The 24,772-nt window shown below is 39.8% G+C and overlaps 1 protein-coding gene across 1 annotated transcript in view; it reads left to right on the top strand.

Moving 5' to 3' along the window:
- EDIL3 (EGF like and discoidin domains 3) overlaps positions 1–24,772 on the top strand; it is a 223,957-nt gene that overhangs the window by 159,140 nt on the left and 40,045 nt on the right. The window contains exons 7-9 of the mRNA XM_060280211.2: positions 3,468–3,623; positions 5,110–5,254; positions 9,419–9,603. Coding sequence (XP_060136194.1) covers positions 3,468–3,623; positions 5,110–5,254; positions 9,419–9,603 — 486 coding nt within the window. The remainder of the gene's footprint in view (positions 1–3,467; positions 3,624–5,109; positions 5,255–9,418; positions 9,604–24,772) is intronic.

A 24,772-nucleotide genomic window follows, 5' to 3' on the forward strand; every position in this document is an offset into this window, starting at 1 on the left:
TACTTCTTTAATAATCAATATTGAAAAAGGCATGACCAGAATTTTCTCCTTTCCATTCCTTCATAAAGTTGTAAATTTAGGATAATTTATTCCCAGAAGTCAAAGGAGCTGGCAGGGAATTTAGGGATAATTATGCTTTGTTTGAATAACCAATCATCAAACGTAGTATTTCTTATGGGTCATAAATCAAACAACCTTTGTGTATTGGTGAATAAGAAACATACACCATTTGCATTATTTTCACTTGCAGAGAAAAAGAAGGCATTTCATTGAAATAGCTAAACACAAACTGTTAACCATGTGTTACTTTTTTACCCTGTGAGACAATTTACATTTTTACTTGTTTCGTTGCTCCAAAATGTAGTGCAGAACAGATTTACTCATCGGAGGAAACAAAAAGGGAGTCCTGATTCCTAGCCGTAATCAGCCAACTTTGTCTTGTGGAATTATTAAAAAACCTAGAAGAAATTTCCATTTTTTTATTGCATAGAACTTAAGAAGAACCATTATTATTTTGTCATGCATCACCCAGCCAGTGAGACAGTGAGACCCAAGCATATTTACATAGAGAAAAATGTGTATTTAAGTAGACAAGTAACCAATTGTACTCTCCACATAGCTGGAAAACATGGCTTTGTTTCTTCTGTGACCAGTGCTTTTTTCCCCTTAAAAAATGTTTAGGGGTACTCTCATTTTCCTACTCATATTGAAATACTGCCCCTCAATGAGGCCAAACTTAGATTCACAAAATGTTTAGGGGTATGTGTACCCCTGCGTACCCCCAGAAAAAGCACTGTTTGTGAGTAACATGGAACCTTATACACATCAGCAGAAGCTGGATTACTAATAGATAGCGTATTTCCCTCTGTGAATAACATGAAAAGAACTGTATTTCCAAAGCTCAGATCTTGCTGTAGATCATTTTGCAGTTAAAGTGGCAACATCCACACACAAAGGGGAGATATCAACAGGGTTGGAGAAACCCAAAGATTTGCAAACATGCATACATTTATTTATTTTTTGGCAGGACGGCCCAATGAGTGTTGAACATGCTCACAGGTCATAGAATGGAATATTTGTTTTATTTCTTAAGTCAGGGATATACCACCTTTGAAGGGCACAGTTGTCCTCCCAATGGAATGTATTCAGATGATGATGATGATGATGATGCATCCAATTTGGTGCCATTAGGGCTGGGATATAAATTCAGGGCCCCAAACCATGAGGCTCCCAAAATTGCCAGAGGCAGTGACAGTAGATAAGGGCTTAGGTGGGCAGCTCATAGGCACTCTTGGACAATAAAGACTGTAGGTTTGGCTGGCACGTCTCTGAATAATTCATCAGACTGCCTGACCCGAACTGTAAATATTTAAATGGGGAGGGAGAGAAAGGGACCATTTCTAATGTTCCTTTCCTCTAATGGAGGAAGCAGAAAGTCCAGGGCAACAGCAGGGGGGTGGGAAGGGAGAAACTGCCAGCAGAGAGGGGGGAGCAGCCAGGGTGTCATGATGCCTCCTCCAGAGGGCATCTTGTTCGGGGCCCTTGAAGCTTGGCACTGATCAGGGAAGAAGGCATGGCTGACTAAGGAAAACACTGAATGGGAGACCTCCACAATGCAGCACCAAACCAGGGTTTCCTAAGCACTTCAGTGGCTGCTTGATCAGTTTATGAAGTTGTAATCGACGCCAATCCAAATCCTTAGGCTCGTAGTCAATAAATATCTATCTATAATCTCAATGTATTAATCATTAATTAATAAGTTAGTAAAAAGTTAAATATCTCTTAAATACAGAAATTCCCCACTGGCAAGCGAGGTACAGTCTGTACAGGGGGGGGGTATTGTGGGGAGTATTGTTTTGCTTGCAATTATGCCGTGTATTTTTGTGTTTTTATATTGCAAACCATCGTGTGATCCTTGGGTCAAGGGCAGTACAGAAGTTTAATAAATAATACATAAAAACAATAATACATGCTGGAGCTACATCTTTGAGGCTCGTAGTTCCTGATCATTATTTTTTGCACTATACTGTACACCAGCGTTTCTCAACCACTGTTCCGCGGCACACTAGTGTGCCGCGAGACGCTGGCTGGTGTGCCGCGACGTGCGGCGACGAGAAGGGCAATTTGCATTGTCACGTGCCTGGCGGCCGCCAATATACAACACTGACCCGCTGGAAAGCAATATTTCTCCTCCTCTTTCCCAAAGCTCAATGCAAACGAGCCTAGCGGCCGCCAATACGCAGCACTGACCCGCCGGAAAGCAATATTTGGCAAGTGTTTCTTACAGTCATAATTATAATATAGGGTGGCACAGAGTTAAATTTTTTAACTTTTTTAATGGTGGTGTGCCTCATGATTTTTTTCACGGAACAAGTGTGCCGTGGCCCAAAAAAGGTTGAGAAACACTGCTGTACACCATAAACTTCTTTCCCACCTCAGGCCCTTTTCAACCTTTAGGTCTTTATTCCACCCCCTAACACACCCCACCCCACCCCCACACCCCACCCCCGCACTGTCTCATCGAACCCAGGGAGTCAGTAATGGACAATTTGGGGATCCTTGGTGTATGATGATTTGCACAGAGAGTTGCATTTCTTTAGCCGTCCTGCATCTCGTAGGGGACATAATGCATTTGTGCATGCTATGTTTGTTTGTTTTGGGGAGTTTTTTTCTTGAAATGAGATTAAACAGCAAATTCCAGAACTAATACCAGCAAGCACAACATGAACCTGATTGCCAGACTGGAAATCAACTTGTAAAAGAGATTTTATTCTATATTATTTCCTATACCTGCATTTATTTATCCAGCGCCGAGGGCCTTCTGGCGGTTCCCTCACTGCGAGAAACAAAGCTACAGGAAACCAGGCAGAGGGCCTTTTCGGTAGTGGTGCCCGCCCTGTGGAACACCCTCCCATCGTAGGTCAAGGAGATAAACAACTACCTGACATTTAGAAAACACCTAAAGGCAGTCCTGTTAAGGGAAGGTTTTAATCTGTGATATTTTAATGTATTTTGGTATTTGCTGGTGGGGGAAACCCAGCCAGATGGGCGGGGTATAAATAAATAAATAAATAATAATAATAATAATTGCAACTGAAAAACATCGTAAGAAAGATTGTTATCTTTTAGTACAGGTGTGTGGAACCTGTGACCCTGCAGATGTTGCTGAACTAGTCTTCCCATCATTTCTGGCCCTTGGCCATGCTGGCTAGGGCTGATGGGAGTTGAATCCCAGCAACATCTGCAGAGCCACAGTTTCCCCATCCCTGCTTTAGTATCTAATCTCCTCTGAAATGAATACAGTGTTCTGTCTTTTAGGGCTAATCTCTAGCCCAAATGAAGCCTCAGACAGAAGGAAATTCAGTATATTAGAGAAATGCAGCCAAAGCAGACATTTTACCAAAAAACTAAATGAAGCTTCCATCCCACCATTGGTGGTCACTGATAACACATTATTAAAATTTCAGATAAACCTGCAGAGGAAGATGAGAATCACTGGTGTTATAACTCAAGGTGCCAAGAGAATCGGAAGCCCGGAATTTATAAAATCATACAAAATTGCATATAGTAATGATGGGAAATTATGGGCAACATACAAAGTGAAAGGCACAACTGAAGATATGGTAAGTCATTGTCATCAGTATAAAAGCATTTTAAATAGCAATTTAGTGAAGGGATTTTACTGCCTTATAGCAGAAAGTGGGTTTATTGAGACTTTTTTTCCTTGATAGATTTTATTCTGGGAAATACTGGAATAAATCGACATTTTGCATTGAGTAAGACTTTACCTCTACTTTGATTGTTTTATAAATATAGCATTACAAGGCTATAATAATTTTGTTTCTTATAATTAAATGGTTTTCATTTTAATTAGCCGACCAGTAATTACTTGTCTGCTCTCCATTTAGTTTTGTTATGTTAGCAATTGGTTAACCCTCGAAAGGACAATATTCTTTCAGCAGCACGGCACACCATACTACAAAAACTATTGCAGACACTATTAAAAAAATTAAAAACCCTAAATGCAAACTAGCCCATTCCACATAACTCTTAAGAAGAGATGTATAGAAGGGCAGACACACAAATTATGTCTCGACACAATTTCTCTTCTCGTAAAAACATTTGGGAGAGTGATTTGGATTGGGGCTATCACAAGGGGGGGAGGAGAGGGAGCAAGTCATTCATCCCTGGAGCAAGGATACCTATTCTAGATTCCACTGCTCCAGTCTCCCAGAGCACTATTAGCGCTCCAAATTTTGCCTACCGGTATATGTTTTCCCCTCTGTATTTTAATAGCAGTTGTGGGGATGGAGGAGCAATTTGGATCAGGGCCGTAGTGCAGGGGGAAAGGGTTGTACTTCCCTTGCACCATGACCCACATCCAAATTTCTCCCCCACTTCTTAAAATTTAAACAGTTTATTGGGATATCCATTCTCAAATGTCTCATGCCATGTGTAGTTTGAACCACAGAGGCATGTTAACCTCTGTTCCTGTAAAGGTTTCAGATCCTTAATATACTAAAATGATTCCCAGCCCTGCTTAAGGACCTTATCCAAACTAAACTACTGCTCCTAAAAGAGCTATTATTTCCCTGTGACACATTATCCCTACTCCAGTTCCACTATTTACCAATGGATGTGTGCGCACAACTATTTACTGAGTGGAACTTAACAAGGTGGATATCTAAATATGCATGAAACTCCATCCATAATGTCCTACCAATTAGAAATCCAGGGAAACAGAGGAATGGTATAATTCTCACCACTACTTGGCAGCATAGCTGCCAAGTTTTCCCTTTTCTCGCGAGGAAGCCTAATGGAAAATCCATTTTCCAGCATAATGGAAAATCCCTTTAAAAAAGGGATAACTTGGCAGCTATGCTTGGCAGGATATTCCCCGCTTCCACATGACTGCTTCAAAGCTACCTCTTAATGGTCGGTTGCCTGTATTCACCCATCTTCAGTTGCATTTTGTTTTACCCCTGCCACATCCATCAAATGAGGACAGCAGACCTTCTGTTGACACTAAATAATTGTATGTAATCATGAACTTTATTGGCCCATATTGCCATTCAAATGCATTTTGCAATCTGTTGTGTTTTGTCATAGGTGTTCCGTGGGAATGTGGATAATAATACGCCTTACGCAAATTCTTTCACCCCACCAATAAAATCTCAGTACATACGATTATATCCTCAGGTTTGTAGAAGGCATTGCACTTTGCGAATGGAACTTCTTGGCTGTGAATTATCAGGTAGGTCTCTGCAATACTTACAATAACAACAAAAAATCACTTTAAGCAATACCTAAAAACATACTTGAAGCATGTGCATACTTCAAATGGCAAATATGTTTGTTTATTTACTAGAATTAGCTGGTGTTTGAGATGTTGGCATACACCTGAAATGGTAGCTTCCCCTTATCTACCCTGTTTCTCATATTTTAAGACATACCCATAAAATAAGACATAGTGATAGGCGCAGCAGCAATGCTGGCCGCAGCAGCAGGAGGAGGAAAAAATAAGACATCCCTTGAAAATAAGCCATAGTGTGTTTTTTTGAGGAAAAAATAAATATAAGACATGTCTTATAATATGAGAAACACGGTACATCATCGCCCCTCTTTCTTCTCTTCCAAAACCCCATAGATTTATATTTGATTACCATTTAAAAAGACACACACCTAGTTTTGAATTGTTTGCGTTTTACTACTTTTAATAACTGGGTAGCATAGAGAAGTTTATCAGGTGCATCTTCTGATACTACAGCACTTTGAAAACTGCACCTGCCATGTCGGCATTTGCAGCCACAGAATTCTCTGTTGGGTCACGAGTCAGTAACTTCTACTTTATGCAGCTTATTGAGACTGTAGGCTATAAGAAACTTGAGGCTTTCAAGAGTTTTCTAAGTGCATTTCCAGAACTTTCCAGGTGAAATTAGGTCTGCTGCTGAGCCTGGTTGCATTTGATGAGATTTGATTTGATTTTGTTTTGTTGCTTTCGAACAGAATCCTTCATTGTGCCTTGTAGCAGAAGTAAATGAACTAGTGGAGCCAATATAAACCCTTTCAAAGTTTTTTGTGTGGAAGGGTCACAGCACAAAAATGTAAAGCCTGACCCAGCTCCTTTTTGCACAAAAGCTTCATTCCCTTGCAGATTCAATGAAACACATAAAATTCTCCATTTTTTTTTTGTCAAAGTGCCAGCATTATTTTCATATGGCAACTGCTGCAGTAAATTTGTTTGGAGATTATTTTTATATGACTGCCTTCTTACTGTACAAACAGCCAGCCAGGGCACTAGTAATATATCAAAGCAGCCCATGTTACATAATTCTTGGTCCTTGAGTGACAACAAAACCAAGTTCCAAAATGAAAAGTTAATGCATTAATCTCACTGTGGCCCTCTTCCAATACAGATAGATTTGAAAGTAAATAGAAAATTGTGTCCAGGTGCTTTGGTGTATTAGATTTTCTTCTTGTGGCATCTCTCATCCATAGGAGCACAATTTAGAATAAGTCCTTGCCAGAATGACTAGGAATTGCTTTGCTCAAAGAACTGTGAAAGCTTCTAAGTGAATCCATTTCAGGGGCCTCATCTTGTTTCAAGGTCATTATACCTCTGAACTGTCATGGTGCTCAGGCTCTCTAGAACAATTGCTGGAACATAAGTACAATTATGCTTAAGGATAAATGAATGTTCTTTAGCTTCTGGTGATCTAACTTTGTTTGGGATGAAAAGCAATAGAGAGTCTCAGTTCATAATAGAGCCTCTTTATTTACCTACTAAAGTTATTTCCTGTCTAAATTTATATCCTGCAAAGGTGCTCAACACAGCTAAGGAAAATAAGATCAATGGGAACTTTAAAAACTTTTACATCCTATTGATTTCCATGGAACAAATGCTACATGGCAGTTAACTTGTAGTTTTGATTGTAAATATATATAGCAAGGAGCTATGGCCATTTCTGGCTTCCTAGTATATATATTTTCCCTTATCACTATATAACTCTTTGAAAGCACAATTTAAGACATACTTTTACAAACACGCATGTAAGAGTTTAAGGTGTACACCCACAAGCATAATATATCAAGCATTCCTCAAGAGTTCTTTACTTTGACAGGAGCCTGCTCCATGCAATAACCTTACATTTAAATCCATTTGGTTAACTATACTGTATTTGATTTACTTATATTTTAAATTCATGGGCTGTTTTCTACTACATGGTCTTCAAAAAATTTACAGTAAAAAATAAGTAAAATCATAAATCATGAAACTTCAAAAATATTTAAGAAAAATAATATTCTGAGAACTATAGCAGTTCAGCATTGACATTTCCAAATCAACTACCAAGATAAGCTACTCAAAGAATTGGCGAGGCCTTGCAGAACAAGTCTGAACAATCTGTCTGATCAGTTTCAGGGGAACAGGTCTAGTGGACCCTTCTTGGAAGGAATACCACAGCAGACTTGGTATCATAAAAATGCTGTAAATATTTCTAGTAAAGGACTTGCATCAAACTCATCTGAATGTACAGGAAAATTAAAAATCAGTCTGGAAACCATCTAACCCTGGAAGCTTATGTAAATAGAAACACAATAAGCTTTCATGCTGAAGCCGTTTTCAGAAGCACTTCTCAAAAAATTGTAATAATTTGTCAGCTAGAAGTAGTTCTGCCCTTGCCATCACAAAGGCTTCCCTGTTGCAGACATTCAACCTGTATGTGCTGTCACCAAGGGTCAGGCAAGCCAGAGGGATTGTCGTCAGAGGCGAGGTTAGTTGGTGTGGCCCCACACATGTAATAATATAATCTGTGAGTGGTACGTCTGAAGGGTGCTTGAGTCAGACTAAATAGCTCAAGCTAAGGTGGGTTGCGGGGGGAGTGACACAGTCAACGTTCAGTGTGTTGTATCTTTCCCCTTGGAGCAAACATCTTGAAATATGGACTCACCAATGTGTTGTAGGGGTTAGAATGGACCTGGGAGACCAGGGATCAAATTCCCTCTTGGTTATTTATTATTATTATGGTATTATTATTGTTATTGTTATTATTATTATTAATTTATACCCCGTCCATCTGGCTGGGTTTCCCCTGTCACTCTGGGCGGCTTCCAACAAATACCAAAATACATTAAAATCTCACAGATTAAAAACTTCCCTAACTTCCCCATATTTTGTCAGTTGTCAGATATCACAAGTTATTTAGGTTACATAAAACAAATATAAAACAGAGCATCAAGAGATAAAAACTGGAGCATCAAATCCTTGGGTTCCATTAGAGTGTTTTATAAAGGCATCAAAAGAAATCAATTTGATAGTGATGATCGCACTGTGCTATCATTCCGCTAGAGGTCACCAACTAGTGGTCAGATCAAGGTCAGATCAAGATGCAAAAACCTTCAAAGAACCTCTGCTTGCAAAGGAAGGCATGATAGTGAGTTGGCAAGACTGCTTTAACAGATGACCCCCTGTGACTTTCTTTCTTTCGGTATAATATCTATAATCTGTACAATCCTGTTGAAACATGCCATTTCTAACTAAATATACCTGAACAAAAGTTTAGATGCTTTGAGGAAAATAGAGACATGGGATTCATGAAAGAATGCAGAGTGGTATAAGTACAGTACCCTAGAAAATAACTTCTTCTCTCTGCCGCTAGCGCCTCTGGTTGCCATTGCGTCAAGGCAGTTTGTCCTTTCAATGACTGCTTTAATGTATTTTTCATCTCCTGTTGGAAGCCGCCCAGAGTGGCTGGAGAAACTCAGCCAGATGGGCGAGGTATAAGTAATAAATTATTATATTATTATTATTCCTTAATGGGTAGGTAGCATGGCCAAAGAGTATCATGGTGACAAATGAATACCCATAGTTGATAAATATAACTTGCTTTATTTTCCAGATTTTGACATTAGAATGGGGAGGCTGTAAATCAGTTAAATCATTTGCTGATGGATACTAATACTTTTCATCAACTAACAAATTAATGGAAAATTTAATATAGCACTTCAGTATGAACTATGACTACTAGCTGACAATACAGAATTGCCTTGGCTAAGTGGTTTAGACAAGCTGTTTGCTATTTATACAATCTGAAATTAATTCTTCGTATCCAGTCATTTCCAGGGATGCCTTGGAATGCCACCAAATTCTGCCTAAAGCAGAAAGCTAAACATACAACCACTTTACCATTTTATAAGGTGTATGTAAAAAAATTAAAAAGTTTTCAAATGCTCTTTCAAATGCTCTTAAGTAGTGTTTACCCATGCATTGTTGAACTGCAGTTTTAAATGATTGTTAAGGTTTCCAAATTGCTGACAGTAAGATTTGTGCACTTTGAATAAATATGTATAAGAGAAGCAACAGCTGGATTTATAAACTGCCTAAATAGATATCCTCAAATAACGTATTTAAATTATGTAGGTTGCTCTGAACCTCTGGGGATGAAATCGGGACATATACAGGACTATCAGATTACTGCTTCCAGTATCTTCAGAACACTCAATATGGATATGTTTACATGGGAACCTAGAAAAGCTCGTCTGGACAAACAAGGCAAAGTGAATGCCTGGACATCGGGACATAGTGACCAGTCGCAGTGGCTGCAGGTAAATAATTTGTAGTAATTATTGGGATCCATTTTTCTAAATAATATTTTTATAGAAGGACATATGTTATCATGTATGAATGAGATGGCTGTACTGAGTGAATAAGACTGCAAAGGCACACTGTATCTGAGTGTGTGGTCCTTTAATTCATCATATATTTTTATTTGATTGATTGTGGTTCAATAGATGCAAATAGGCAAGTGGAAATATAACACACAGGACACCTAGAAAACCATGTTATGATGTGTCTCTTGATTCTCCCCACAGAGTGATAGGACCAATCCAGAAATTGCTGAAATACAGTTTATTGGATGGAATATCAAGAAGCATGAGCCCAAAAAACTATAGGGAATAATTGAATTCCTTTTATCAAAATCATAGAATCCCTTTAGATACAAGACCATGTGAACTTCTGTCATAGAGACATGACCAGTTAGAATTGCATTTGAACACTAAACCCCAAGTTTCAAATTTGTCTCAGATGGTTTAAATGACATAAATTGGTGATACGGATTCTACACAATAATTCTTTGAGCATCCAGATATATGCAACCCAAACTGAGGTACTAGTGGGAACAAATCTTTTAAAATCCAGGTACTTATGCCTAACTTCATTATAGTTCATGCTGTTAGAAGAATCTTTCAAGTGAACTGAATCTTTGAACAGACAATCTTAAATCCCAGCTGGAAAGGTTTTATATGTGATTGGTTGGCTGTGTCATGTCTGTGCTACAGCAATGGAAGAAAAGTGGCTGATTTTAATTGAATATTTTTGGATCAAATTTACAAAATCAGATTCACTGAACCATATTAAATCATTCAGTTGGAAATTCTCCAGAGGCATAGAATTGCAATTGATTATTTGTTAAAGCAAATGAATGTTTGATTTTGATTAATGAATTCTGAAAAAAAGCATTCTTTCTTCCATCTCTTGGTGTTTTGGGTTTTGGTGGAGCAGGTTTTTGTTGAGGGGGATTGGTGGCTGCAAAAAATGCATTAGGCTACTACTTCAAGATTTGCCTTCCTTTTAACATGTTTGGCTCTAGTCTAGCAAGATTGATTCTGCACTATGAATTCATTAAGAAGCTGTACACATTGCTTGTTTTCAGCGTTGGGATGATTTACAAAAGTTCCTGGGAAGGCTAATATGCAAAAGAGCAACAAATCACCAAGCAGAAGACTATTTGACCGGTCACTGCTCAATTTACATATTAGAAACATTGTAGATTGCATTGTTTTGAAACCGCTGCCAGGGGAGAATGGAATTCTCAGCATGAAGCCTTAACTGCACCAGAAGTGTGCTACGAGCCTCCTGCAATCTTTTCACATATAAATTATAACTTATTAGCTTTTCCTTCTTCAATTTCTTTACCTGCTGTTGCTAAGCAATTCAACAGAGCGATAAACATCTTTGCTCTGAACTCACACATGGAGGGGGAAGGGGACAGACAGAACTTGTAGAACTTCCATGCCTATTTATTATCTCAGTAATTTAAGATGGGTATATTCAGTCAAGTCATCAATGCACTGTGATATCCCAAGCCATAGCAAAGAGGAATATGGATCTGCTACATGGAACATGCTGCTAGCTCAACTATATAAGCAAGCCAGTGAGGAAAGCAATAAGGCACTATGACTGGGAAGAAGTCAGGGTCACCAAGCCACCAGGAGGTGCCCACATTGCGGACATCTCACTCTGCTTTATACAACTTCTGCTATTTGGGAAGGCACTTGATAGAGCAGGTCAAGGATCCTTTTTCAGCTGAGGGGCACATTCCTTTCCGAGAAAGCTTCAGAGGGCCACATTGCAGTGGTGGGTAAAGCCAGAACCAAAAGTGTGTGAAACAAGGGATGTAAAATTTACATTTGTACTGTGGGCTAGTTTCTACACACACTTGCATACTGCTCTCTAGACAAGCAGGGTGCATTATCAGAGTTCCAGTATATATTTCAGCTGGGCAATAACACTCAGGGTGTAAAGCAGGCAGTGACAGGTGTGGCCTGGGGAGAGGGAGCCAGATAGAGGTCCGATGGGCTGCATTATGTTCCCAGAACTGAGCCTTTCCACTTGTGGTATAGAGACAGGAGAGACAGAGAAGCAAGCCAGCTGGCTTTTGCCCCATCAACAAAAATGTCCACATAGGAGATAGGAGGTGTGCCCGTACACGTGTGTGCACGCTATTTCTGGCGCACTTCCAGGACGGAGGCGCACACGTGCGCATGCGCACACACTATTTCCAGTGCTCTTCCGATGCAGAAGAACACTGGAAATAGCTTGAGCGCACACACGAGTGTGCATGCTCCGGCCCACCGAGAGGTCTGCCGGGGAGTGGACCAGACCGGCCTCAAAAAACGTTGCCGACCCCTGATCTAGGCTAACATAAGAAGGTGCCCCCCCCCCAGCACACACACACACGAAAAGCTTTTTAGAGGTAGAGATGGGAAGGAAATTTGCTTCAGTTCACTTTTAATTGCCTAATTTGTGAACCAAAACACAACCATCATTTGAAATTCTGTACTTGCAGTTCTACTTGCAGTAACGTGCACAAAAATGCATACATTAGTGTACAGTCATATCTCGACATCCGAACGACTCGACTTCCGAAGGTTTCGATTTCCAAAGTCGACAACTCCGGAAGTCTTTTCGCCCTGCGCAGAAGCAGAGGCAGCACGTGCAGTCGGTGCATGTGCAGAAGCGCGAAAACGCGGTTCGCACATGCACAGAACGGGCACTTCAACAACCAAAGACTTCGACTTACAAAGACGGCCATGAAAGACGGCTTACGAAGTCGAGGTACCACTGTATAGTGTGCGTATAATTTCATATCTTAGTGAAATAACATACAGAGATGTTATTTCTCCCACTGCGTTTCCAAGCACATTTCAAAGTGTTGGTGCTGACCTTTAAAGCCCTAAACAGCCTCAGCCCAGTATACCTGAAGGAGCGTCTCCATCCCCATTGTTCAGCCCGGGCACTGAGGTCCACTTTGAGGGCCTTCTGGCAGTTCCCTCCCAGCGAGAAGTGAGGCTACAGGGTACCAGGCAGAGGGCCTTCTCGGTAGTGGTGCCTGCACTGTGGAATGCTCTCCCATCAGATATCAAGGAAATATACAACTATCTGACTTTTAGAAGACATCTGAAGGCAGCCCTGTTTAGGGAAGTTTTTAATGTTTCCTGTTTTTAATGTTCTGCTGAAAGCCGCCCAATGGCTGGGGATACCCAGCCAGATGAGCGGGGTAGAAATATTATTATTATTATTATTATTATTATTATTATTATTATTATTATTATTTTATTATAGATGGATTCTTTAAAGGGGAAATGCTTTGCAGAAATGTGTATGTTAGGCAAAACTGCATACAAATATGTATATATTAAGAGAAATTCATACGAAAATGCTGGTGAATTTCCAAGAGGACTTGAAAAAAATAAAGTTCCTTGCCCCTAGGATCTCTTGTTAAAATTTAAGGATCTGTTTGTTTTATTGCATTCTATAAAGAACCCTTGTAAACTCTTTAGCGTTTGAGGAAAGGATTCATGCCAAATCCAAAATCCTTTCTCAGGCAGGAGGAAGAGCAGCATCTATTTCCAGACCGAGGTAGGAGCCAAGGGATACAGCTCCTCCCTTTGCCTGACACAGACGCTCTCATACTACACACACGCGTGCATAAACACACACAAACGCACACACACACACACACACACACACACACAGAGAGAGATTTGATGGCAAATAAGAAAGTAGGAAATGCATGCTGACAGGCTGCTTTTCTGTCTCCTGCTGATCTCAAGAAACCAAATCCATTCAGGGACAATGTGGTATTACTTTGAGGTACATGATTCCACTGCTGGCGACAATGAATCTGTGGTTGTATGCAGATGGGCAGGGAATTAGGGAAGTGAGGAGGCGAGGCAATGACAGCCCTTATTATTTCCTCTAACAATTTATGTTGTGTTCCAAACGCTTTCTCCTGTTGTACCTGATTGAGTATACAAATTGATTCATTCTGCATCCAGGTGGCTGCTGGCAGATTTTCTGCCAGTCTGAGAAGAGTAATGCCTGCTTCCCCCACCCCCCACCCCTCTTCAAACTATACAAAAACCCTGTAAGGCAAGTTATGGTTTCTGAAGAGAAATTATTCCCATTTGCCACACACAGAGAGAGAGGAGGGGGGAGAGAACTAAAGATAATGAGGCCAAAAAATTATTTGGCAATGTAACTTTAGTGTCAGAAGGTGGAGGTAACAGCTACAGCAAATGTGTGCCTATGACAAACACTGCAGAAGGCAATTACGTCTGTCACAAGGAAGTGTGAAATATGAAAGGACTGAGGGGATTCTACTTTTGCCACTCATATTATACTAGTTGCCTTGTACCTATGTTTTGCATTTCTGAATACATTCACGTCAGCAATTATGGATGACACCCACTGATACCTGTGCACTTGTGTAACCGAAATCTACTTGCCCAACTGTACTTCCAGTTTCTTCCCCTGCCCTCTGAGGCATCTCAATTTTTATGGGATTGATAGCATAATCCTATTCATGTCTACATGTCCCCTCAGAATCCCAGGTTATAACTGAACAAGTTTTCAAGGCAAGTTGAAATAAAAATAACATTAAAATAATCTCCCAAACCCCAGAGTCGTCTGGGACTGGACTTAACTGTCAGGGGTCCTTTACCTTTACCTATCTCCAAAATATAAATTTAAAAGACAGCACATTGGTGAATAAAATTGCAGGTAAACTTTTTGAGCTCAACCAATGGCAGTATCAGGCTGTCTAAAAAGAAGAAGAAGGTGGACAAGTACAAATATTTCCACACATTTGCTAAAAATAAGGCACCAAGGGAGCTGCCCCAGGAAAGTATTCATAGATACATAAGAACATTCCAAAGGCAGGGTGCCACAACTGTAAAAACACTAACTGTCATTGCTGACTGCCTAAACATAAGTGGGGTGGGGTGAGGGGAAATACATAAAGGCCTCACATGAATTCCCAATTTATTGATTTCCCAAAAGTACCTCATCAACCAACCACAGGCTTCACAATCTTAGTGAGTGATTAAAAATACAAAGATATACTTGAGAGTCCAATCCTGCCATGCTATACACCAGTTCTTGAAAGTACTTGTGACTCAATTTGATATATCTCTTCCTCTCAAACACTGGTAAAAATGTGCTTTTATGTCCTGATTGCAGGAACTTGCCTTGCAAATTTCAAAAGGGCGATGGAGAAACCCACATGACCAAAGCAGATGATTCAATCTGTAAATGCTTTTTAAAAATTGAAAACATAAAGTACCAGTTGAAATAGTCATTTTGTCCCCTGGCATACAGCCTACTCTCTGACTTTGTCTTTGTCTCTACTTGTCATGCTGGAAAAAACGTTAAACTTTGCCTTCTTTACGTGGTATTAATTCCCATTAATTATGCTGATTAGTGATAAAATGGACTCCACAGCATCCAAGGGCATTACCTGAGCAATGCACTTGACATAGTTTCTGGAGGTCATTGCCTTACCCACTTTCCCCTGCATGTGATTTCAGGCTGAATCCATTATTCATATTAATAGTGTTGTTAAAGTGTACACTGTGGCATTGCCCTTTTGAAAATTGCTTTTAACTTTGCAAAGCTTTCATTCACCATTCATTTTATGAAAATGTTTATGGCTACAATAGAATTTCGGCATTCCATTTCAGTTTATTTTATTTCAATTTTTAGAAACTTTTTTAAATGCAGCATTTAGGCTATAAACCTCTGGAAAGTAATTGAATTTATTCTGGCCAGCCACCTATAAGGATATTATTAACAAGGAAGGGCAGAAAAAGTTTTCCAGAAGTTTATTTTACAATCAGGAGTCCATGAAATAAACAGGGGTAAGTGGTAGGGACATTTGAGGGTGTGTGTGTTTGTTTGGTTTTGCCTCCTTAGGTTCCATTTTCATTTAATGGCATGATAAGTAGCTATAAAAAGAAGATGGTATATTGCTATTTTATATACTGTAACTAGTGCCATTCAGCCCGTTTAATAAACGGGCGCTAGAACATTCGGCCTTTTTCGGTGGCAGCGGCACGTGGGGGGCTTTTATTCCTTGTCTAATTGATTGTTCCTCCCCCTCCCTTTGATCCTTAATTTATCCCTAATTTTCTCCCCCCCCCCGTTCCCAAACCCCAAGCCAAAGTCCCCCCCTTTTTTACCTTTACAGCCCGGGCTCGGCTGGGGGGTGCGGGGGGTATTTCTTCCTTTACCCCCTCCGAAGCTTGTGTTTGGAGTGCGGATCCCTCCCCACCCTGTTTTCGTGCGCTTTTTGCGCCTACCGTTTGGTTCCTAATTTTTCCCCGTCAATAGCGCTGCTGCTGCCAGGGCCCAGTGGCCGAATTCTGGCTCCTGGACGGCCCGGGCGGCTGCTCCAGGGTGTACACCCAGTTTTTTGGGGGGTGGGGGTGGCTCCCGCTACTTTTGCTGGCCTCCACGGCTGTTTTTCAGTCGCCTGCTGCGTCCGGGAGGGAGCTTTGCCATCTGGGGGGCTTGTGCCCGCCCCGGCACTTTCTGAGGGTCCCGCAGTTGCCGCTGAGCATTCGGTGGCCTCCCCGCGCCTTTACTGGCCGTTCTGGCCCAGCGGGGGGTCTCCCGGTTGCTTGCGCTGTTTGGGCCTCAATTTCGGGCCTGTTAGTGAGGAGAAGCCGGGGCCTCGATTTTTTGGTCGTCCCGGCTTCCTCCTCAGGCCCTTGGGCACGTTGAGAGAGGGCCTGCCCTGCTTAGGGGCCTTGCTGCCTGCTCCTGCCTTCCACCTGGTGGCCTCTGTTTTAACTGCTTAGTGAGCCAGTGCAAGGCAGAGGGGTGGGGGCGGGGTGGGGAGAGTGTGTGTGTGTGTGCGTGCAGTCTCTGCGTCCAATCCCTGTGTCCCTGGGGCACATGCTCAGTAGCGCGGAAAACGGGACACAGGGAATCTGGATGCAGAGACACTTGCATATTATTATATAGGATAATAATAATGATGATAATGATAATAATATTAACAACAACAACAACAACAACCTCCACTGCAAAATGTCTGACATTCAGAAATAATTAAGGTGCCTAGTTTGTGTTATAGGGATTTGATAAACAATGATCTGGCATATTAATTTGTGTTTTCATTCTTAGCTAAATATTTTTATCAAAAGCTTCAACTTTAGGGGCTCCTCCAGATTGCCTGTTAATTGAGCATTTGTCCTGATTATGCAGAGGTTAGAATTTCTCCAGTCTTTATTGAGACTTTCCCACCACGTCCCAAAATTGAAGTAGCCATGGACTCTACTCATGGCTTCACTGTTGCTTTGCTATAGCAGTGGGACATTGCAGATTAAGGGGAAATGTCATTTTTGGTCATGCCAGTCGGTTGCTGGATTGTCCCTATGTTGCTATAAAAGTTTTCTCAAGGAGGCCTATATAAGTTTCAGGTGCTGAAGTCCTTTTTATGGTATTGTTAGGAATGGCCCATTCTCCAAGTGGAACTTTACAGCCAGCTGCAGAATACGGGCAGGAACAAAGCGGTTTAGATTTGATGCAGGCTGATCAGAGGCTACACCTGCCTATGCCGACTCCCTCTGACCTTGGATGGCCAGTTGCCAAGGGAACAACTGAGAGTGGGCTGGAACACAGCCAAAGCTCTCAGGAAGCTCAAACAGGCACGAACAGACACAGAGACAGGCTTTCAGAACAGGAAGAGGTTGGAGCTGATCCAATAAGTTCGAAGAGTCGGCGGTGAGCTAGACGAACTCAGATGGCTTGACTCAATATAAAGCAGCTCCCTGTGCTTGGTTTCAGTGTTTTGTGTTGGCACTCAGGCTGGAATTGAGTAGAGCTATTAGTCAGAAGACAAATAAAAGGTAAGCACAGCCAGACACCTTCATCTGCCCCAGCCGCAACAAGACATGTCTTTCCTGTAATAATCTCTACAGCCACAGCAGGTGCTGTAACCTTCCAACAGTTTGACTTCACCTCCCCAAAGGCTTATCCCTCCATTGTCTCCCAAGTCAGATGGACGCCAACTATCCTTGAACAGCAAAAAAACAACGTTAAAATTTTCCCATATGAGTGCAGTTTATTATTATCAATATTGTGTTGTTGGTTTTTTAAATAACAAATTCACAGTCATACTAATTTGTGGGCAACTCCTGCTCCCCCCCCATCAGTTTAGACGCTTACAGATCAGCAAAAGTCTCCTCCAGAAGATAAAACTTTCCAAGATGCCTGAAGCAAATCATCGAAGATGTTTCACCTATGGCAGAAGGAAAGGCATTGCAAAGTGCCATTTATTTTAATGGGGTGTCACAAAATTCACATGCAAGCCTTAAAGGCATGAAATGAAATTGTCCAGCAGCATACTTTATAATTAACTATAATTGATTATATTTAGGAAGAAAAAAGAATAGCAAGTTGAGAACCTCAAGGCATGTTAATTTTGATATGTGCATGTTTTCTTTAAAGGTGATCCTTTACAAAATTCTGATACCTTATAGGTCTGACCAAAAAGGGTAGAGAAGGCATTATATTTAAGCAGCAAACATGATTGGTTCCCCACTTAAAGTTCACTATCCTCCCAGAATGCTTAGCACAAGATATAAATTATAAATTGTACCACTTGTCAAACCTCTCTGCTTCTGCGGTACATGTCAGTCCCATTTGACAGTATTTAAATATATCTTTGAATGTCAATGGATTCTGCTTCTCTTTTGCCAAGTAATTATTGATGTGTGTACTTTATCTTATAGACAGACTTCAGATATTATTGTATAGTTTATAGCCAGAATATCAGCTATGTTACATTATGAATAACTGGGGGTCTGGTTTTGAGTGGTGTGGAATATAATAAAAAAATGAATTTACATAGATAAAGAAAACGATGGCAGTCTTTTAAACTGATCACAAATGTTATCACTGGAAATAGCAAAGAGAAGAGCTGAAACATTGCTTTGCTGACCAAATGACCTGTGCACCACTAGTCTTAGTCATTATGGCCACCAAAGGAAAAATATATGGGAGAGGGGGTGGGTGGATTGGCTCCAGAGATAGGTTGTTTCGAATCTCATCAAGAAAACATGATAGTAACATGGGAAAGGTTAATCACCTTGTCCTATAGGTTTGCATTAACACTGTGCTCCCACAAAAAAGGGCAGCAAAGAAATTGCTTCTAGACCACAACTCTTTGTCCTACTGAAGGAATAAAGTGTACATTTGCTTTGATAGAAGCAAAGGAAGTAGGAAGTAGAACTTCACAGCACTTTCCTTTCCACAGTCTGGAATGTAACTGTTTTGTTTTGTTTCCTGAGATTCTTAAACCTGGATATCACTTGGCATATTTGATCAATCTATAATCTTCAACATTTGAACTTTCTCTTTCCTTTTCCAAACATTGAGGGTAGCATAGCCTCCAACATACCTAAGATGAAAATGGCTTCATTTCTCACTCCCCTCCCCACAACTGACCCTCCCTGACCCCCCATTTTGTCCCCCTCCCCTCGTTGCAGAGCATTTTCTTTCAGAAGGAGGCGGGTGCCGTCACCCCCACTACACCAGTGGGACACAGCGCATATGCCCTCCACCATTCTGAGAAAACCCATTTATCCTAATTTTATCTTATGTTATTCTTTGGTAGATTCATGAACATACAACAATAAATAAATTTTAGAAAGGGGCAAGATTAGATACAGACGCACATAGCATTAAAAAATACTAAACAAGACTTCTTGTGCTCTGCTTCCACCTTTCTTCCTGCCCGGGGTGGTTTTGTGACAGTGGAAATAGGGGCATTCTGTGGTGACATCAGAACCCAGGATGGCTTTCATAATTCTGGGACAGTTTCTGGAAAATCAGGACGCGTGGAGGGTATGAAGTAGGGGCAGAGAATTGGACCAGCATCACAGTATTTCAGAGTCTGCAGTATTTGCTAGTTTACTTCTGGAAAGAGAAGAATTATCACTTGAGGCTGCTTGGGAGTACCACCTGTGCCCTTGAACCCATGTCTTATGATATGCAAGTATTCTTTTTTAAAAAAAAAAGAAAAATTTTATTGATTTCCATTTAAAAATCACAGTGCACAACAATAAATCACAGTATGCAGAAGTACACACAAATAAAGATATATACCTCGTCTAACAAGCTCAGAGACGACGAGGCAAGGAAAAAGATAAGCCAGGGGAAAAGCTATAGAAAAGGAAAAAAAAAAAGGAAAAAAAAAAGGGGGGGGAATAGAAAAAAGAAAAAAGAAGGGTTGAGGTTTAACTTCCAGTTACTTCTCTGTATCTCATCAATTACATTCATTTTCATGACACGATTCTTAATTTATCTACAGCATTGGTCTTCAGATGTTCTGTTTTGGGCTCAGGTATACTCTGCTGGTTGGCTTAATTATTTATTATTTAATTTGATTCTAGGTATTCATAAAATATTCTCCATTCCTTTTTAGTTTTCTGTTTCATCTGTCCTCTAATCCTTCCTGTAAATTTTGCAAGCTGTGCATATTCTTTCATTAACGATTGCCATTCGAGTTTGCTGGGTATGTTGTTACTTTTCCAAATTCTCGCTAGCAGAATTCTTGCCGCCACTATTCCATACATCATCAGCGTTCTGTTAGCGTTCTTTACATTTTCCGGTATTATATTCAATAAAAATACCTCTGGTTTCTTTTTAAATGTTATTTTTGTCATTTTCTTAAGTTCCTCATAGATCATACTCCAATATTTGTTTATCATGGGACATTTCCACCACATATGTATCTGTGTACCTGCTTCTGTTCCACACCTCCAGCATTTATTGGATTGGCTTTTGTACATTTTGGCTAATCTATCTGGTGTTTGATACCACCTGTACAACATTTTTAAGATGTTCTCTTTTAGGTTGTAACAGGCGGTAAACTTCATGTCCTTTTTCCACAGCCTCTCCCATTGCTCCATGAGAATGTTATACCCAAAATCTTGGGCCCATCTCACCATTGATGTTTTGGTTTGTTCTTCTATAAGGTCCCACTCGAGCAATAAATCATATATCTGTGAGATATGTTTCCCTTCTTTATTCATTAAGATTTTTTCAAATTTAGATTTTTCTTTAGCAATACCCAATTTTTTGTCCTCATTAAATCTTTGATTTATTTCAAAATATTGGAGCCATACCGAAAGGTGATCCTTGATTTCCTCATATTGTTTCAATTTAATTTCGTTTTGATTTATTTCCAATAAGTCATGGTAGGTAGCTCTTTTCTCGTCCATATTGGTTTTTTTTGACTGTTATCATATTTATTGGGGAGGCCCACAGAGGTATGTTTTTTTCTAAAATTCCTCTATATTTTATCCAAATTGTATATAAAGATTTTCTCACCAAATGGTTTAAGAAGCCCCTGTGGGCTTTAACCTTCTCATGTAGCAAGTAAGAGTGCCACCCAAAACGAATGTCAGCTCCCTCCAAGTCTAGAAGTTCTGGGTTTTCCAGGGTTATCCATTCTTTCACCCATCCCAACCCTGCTGCTGCGTGATATAATTCAAGGTTAGGCAGCGCGAAGCCCCCCCTTTCTTTTTTATCAGTGAGTAGTTGGTATTTAATACGGGGTCTCTTACCACTCCAAATGAATTTCGTGATGTCTTTGCGCCATTCTATAAAACATTTCATTCCTCCCAGTATTGGTATTACCTGAAATAAATACATTAACCTAGGGAGTACATTCATTTTGATTACTGATATTCTGCCCCATAGTGATAATTGTAGCTTACTCCACTGCTCCATATCTTTTTTTACCTCGTTCCACACTTTTTTGTAGTTGTTTTCATACAGATTTAGGCTCTTTGCTGTAATCCAAACCCCAAGGTATTTAACTTTCTTTCTTATTTCTAGACTTGTTAGTTGTTGTAACTTTTCCTTTTCCATTTTATCCAAATTTTTTGTTAGTAACATGGTTTTTTTATAATTCACTTTTAGCCCTGCTACCTTCCCATATTCATTGATGATTTCCAATACTTTCGGAATACATTTAATAGGGTCCTGTGATGTTATAATTATATCATCCGCGAACGCACGAACCTTGTATGACCTTTTGCCGACCGTTATCCCCTTCACCATTTCCTCATTCCTGATGTTATTTAATAATACTTCTAATACCATTATAAATAGCAGGGGGGATAATGGGCACCCCTGTCTTGTGCCCTTTGTTATCAGGAAGCTATCCGTCACATTTCCGTTCAATATTAACCTAGCTTTTTGTTGGTTGTAGATAGCTCCTATGGCATTTTGTATTTTTTCTTTAAATCCCATCATCTCTATTTGCTTTCTTAAGAACTCCCAGGAGACATTATCAAATGCCTTCTCGGCGTCTAATAACAATAATGCTGCTTTTTTTATCAATTTTAAATTCCAGATATTCTAAAATATCAATTACATTTCTTGTATTGCTCGCAATCTGCCTCCCTGGTAAGAATCCTGCCTGGTTTGGATGTATTACTTCTTTAAGGATGTTTTTTATTCTTTGTGCTATTATCCCTGCAAAGATCTTATAGTCGCTGTTTAAAAGGGATATCGGACGGTAGTTTGCTATTGTCTCTGTGTCTGCTTCTGTTTTTGGTAATAACGTAATATATGCTTCCTTCCAGGACTCTGGTGTTAGTCCCTTTTCTAATGTCTGGTTCATCAGGTCTTTTAACGGGTTGAGGAGAATACCTTCCATCTTTTTGTAATACTCAACCGGAAGTCCATCTGGACCTGGTGATTTTCCTGGTTTGCTTTTCTTCATTATGCTTTTTATTTCCTGTATTGTGATTGGGTTTTCTATCTCTTTTGTTTTTTCTTCTATATTTATTTTCAGTCTATGTAACTCTAAATATTGTTTTATTTCTTCCCTATCCTCCTCTTTTTGCTTATATAATTCTCCATAATATTTCACGAATTTCTTCATTATCTCCTGTGGCTTATCTATTGTCTTTCCCTCTTCTCTTATTCTATTTATCATTCTCTCACTTTTCCTTTTCTTTAGTTGCCAAGCCAGATATTTGCTAGGCTTATTACCAAATTCGAAGGTGTTCTGTTTCCATGATCTTATCTTCCAATCCATTTCCTGTTCTATTTTAATTTTATAGTCTACTCGTAACATATTAATTTCTTTCTTTAATCTTTCATTATTCGGGCTTTTGTTTAGATCTTTCTCTTTTTTCTCTAGTTCTTCTATTATTTTCTTTTTTTCTTTTTCTTTGGCTTTATTTACTATGGCATTTTGTTTTATAAAGTAACCCCTGATTACTGCCTTGCTGGCATCCCACACAGTTCTATTTTCCACTTCTTTGTTGTTATTCAATTCAAAAAATTCTCTTAATGTTTCTTTGGCTCCTTCTATTATTTTCTCATCGTACAGCAATGATTCTTTCAATTTCCACCTCCTCATTCCAACTTTCCACTCTGGTTTCAACTGTAAGGTTATTGGGTTATGATCTGACATGGTTTTTGGTAAAATTTTAACCTCTTGTATCCTTCCTAACAATTCTGATGTCAACCATATTGTATCAATTCTACTTGCCACATTTTTTGCATTGGAGAAATAAGTATATTCCCTCTCAAATTCGTTTTTGGCCCTCCAACCATCTATCAAATCCAGCATCTTCACCATCTCAAAAAACGTCTGGGGCAACTTCCCCATCTTTTTCCCTTTCCCAGTCCCGGTTTTATCTATCGTTGGATTACAGACTCCGTTAAAGTCCCCCATTAGTACCATTTTCCCTTCAATACATTCTAATAGTTTCTCCTCCACCTTTTTGTAAAACTCGGCCTTTCTTTCGTTGGGTGCATATATACCCGCTATACCAATTGATTCTCCCAAATACTTAATTTGGATTATTACTATCCTGCCTTCTTGATCTGCATATAGTAGTTGTGGTTCTAGGTTCGCTTTAGCATAAATCACCACCCCTCTTTTTTTCCTTTCGTCGGCTGCAATAAACTCCACTCCTAGTTTTGGGTCTATCAGCAATCTTTGATGCTCTTTTTTGATGTGTGTTTCTTGGAGACATATGTCTAGTTTTTGTTTGATTAATACATGTCTTATCCTATTCCTTTTCTTTTTGTCATTTAAGCCATTAACATTCCATGTAGTTAATTTAAGATTCATATTATTAATTCCAGCACGCGTTACCTTTCACAAATTTTAATTATTTATTTGTTCGTTTATTTACTGGTTTAACTTAAAAAAAAAGGAGAAGAGGGGAAAAAAAGGGGGGAAAACAACCAGTTGAAGCTCTTCTATTCAATGTCTTCACTTTCTTCCCCTTCCTCCTTTTCCTGGTCAGTTTCTCCTTCTATTGGAGTTTTTTCTCCACCTAGTTGTGATTTGTATCTCCTATAAAATAAATCAGCGTCTTCAGGGGTTACGAATTTTCTCCACCTCCCTTTGTAGCTAAATGATAAACCTTGAGGGTACTCCCACTTGAAAAAGATAGAATTGGCTCTGAGTGCTTTGGCGAGAAACTGATACTTCTCCCTCTTTTTCAAAAAGCGGGGAGGCACCTCCTTCATCACTATAATTCTTTGTCCTCCAATTTTTAAATTCCTCTCCTTTTTTTTCTGCAACATTCTGTTTCTCAGTCTTTTTGTGTAGAAGGTGATTAGACAGTCCCCCGGCCAGTTATTTTCCTTAGCTTTCCTTGAGTTCACTCTAAAGAGTGACTCCACATTTCCTGTCACCACTTCTTCTTCTATTTCTAGCCATGCCGCTATTTCTTTTATTATTACCTCTTGCAAGTTCCCCTCTAACTCTTCTGGGACACCCCTCAATCTGAGCGATTTCTCCTGGGCCTGCATCTGTAGCAAGGCCAACGCATCCCATGTGGCTTCCTGACGTATCCTTTGTTCCTCTCTTTCTTTCCTAGCTTTATCCCACTCTTTTTTGCCATCCCTTACTTCTTTCAAGGTTTTTTTAGTCAAGTCGTCCACCTGCTGCACCTTATCCTTATTTTCTTGGGTTGTCTTTCCCAACTCTTTATTTTCCTCCTCTATTTTTTTAACCTGCGTTTCCAATTCTCTTATAGATTTTGAGTTCCCTTCTATTTTTTCATTCATTTTATCCAATTTTTCCTCCAACCCCCTCATTTTCTCATTTACGTCTAATTTAAGTTCAACAAATTCTTTTCTCATCTCCATTATATCTCCCTTCAA

This window comes from Zootoca vivipara, chromosome 10 (genome assembly GCF_965207765.1).
Source record: "Zootoca vivipara chromosome 10, rZooViv2.hap1.1, whole genome shotgun sequence".
In the NCBI taxonomy this organism is placed as follows: Eukaryota; Metazoa; Chordata; class Lepidosauria; order Squamata; family Lacertidae; genus Zootoca; species Zootoca vivipara.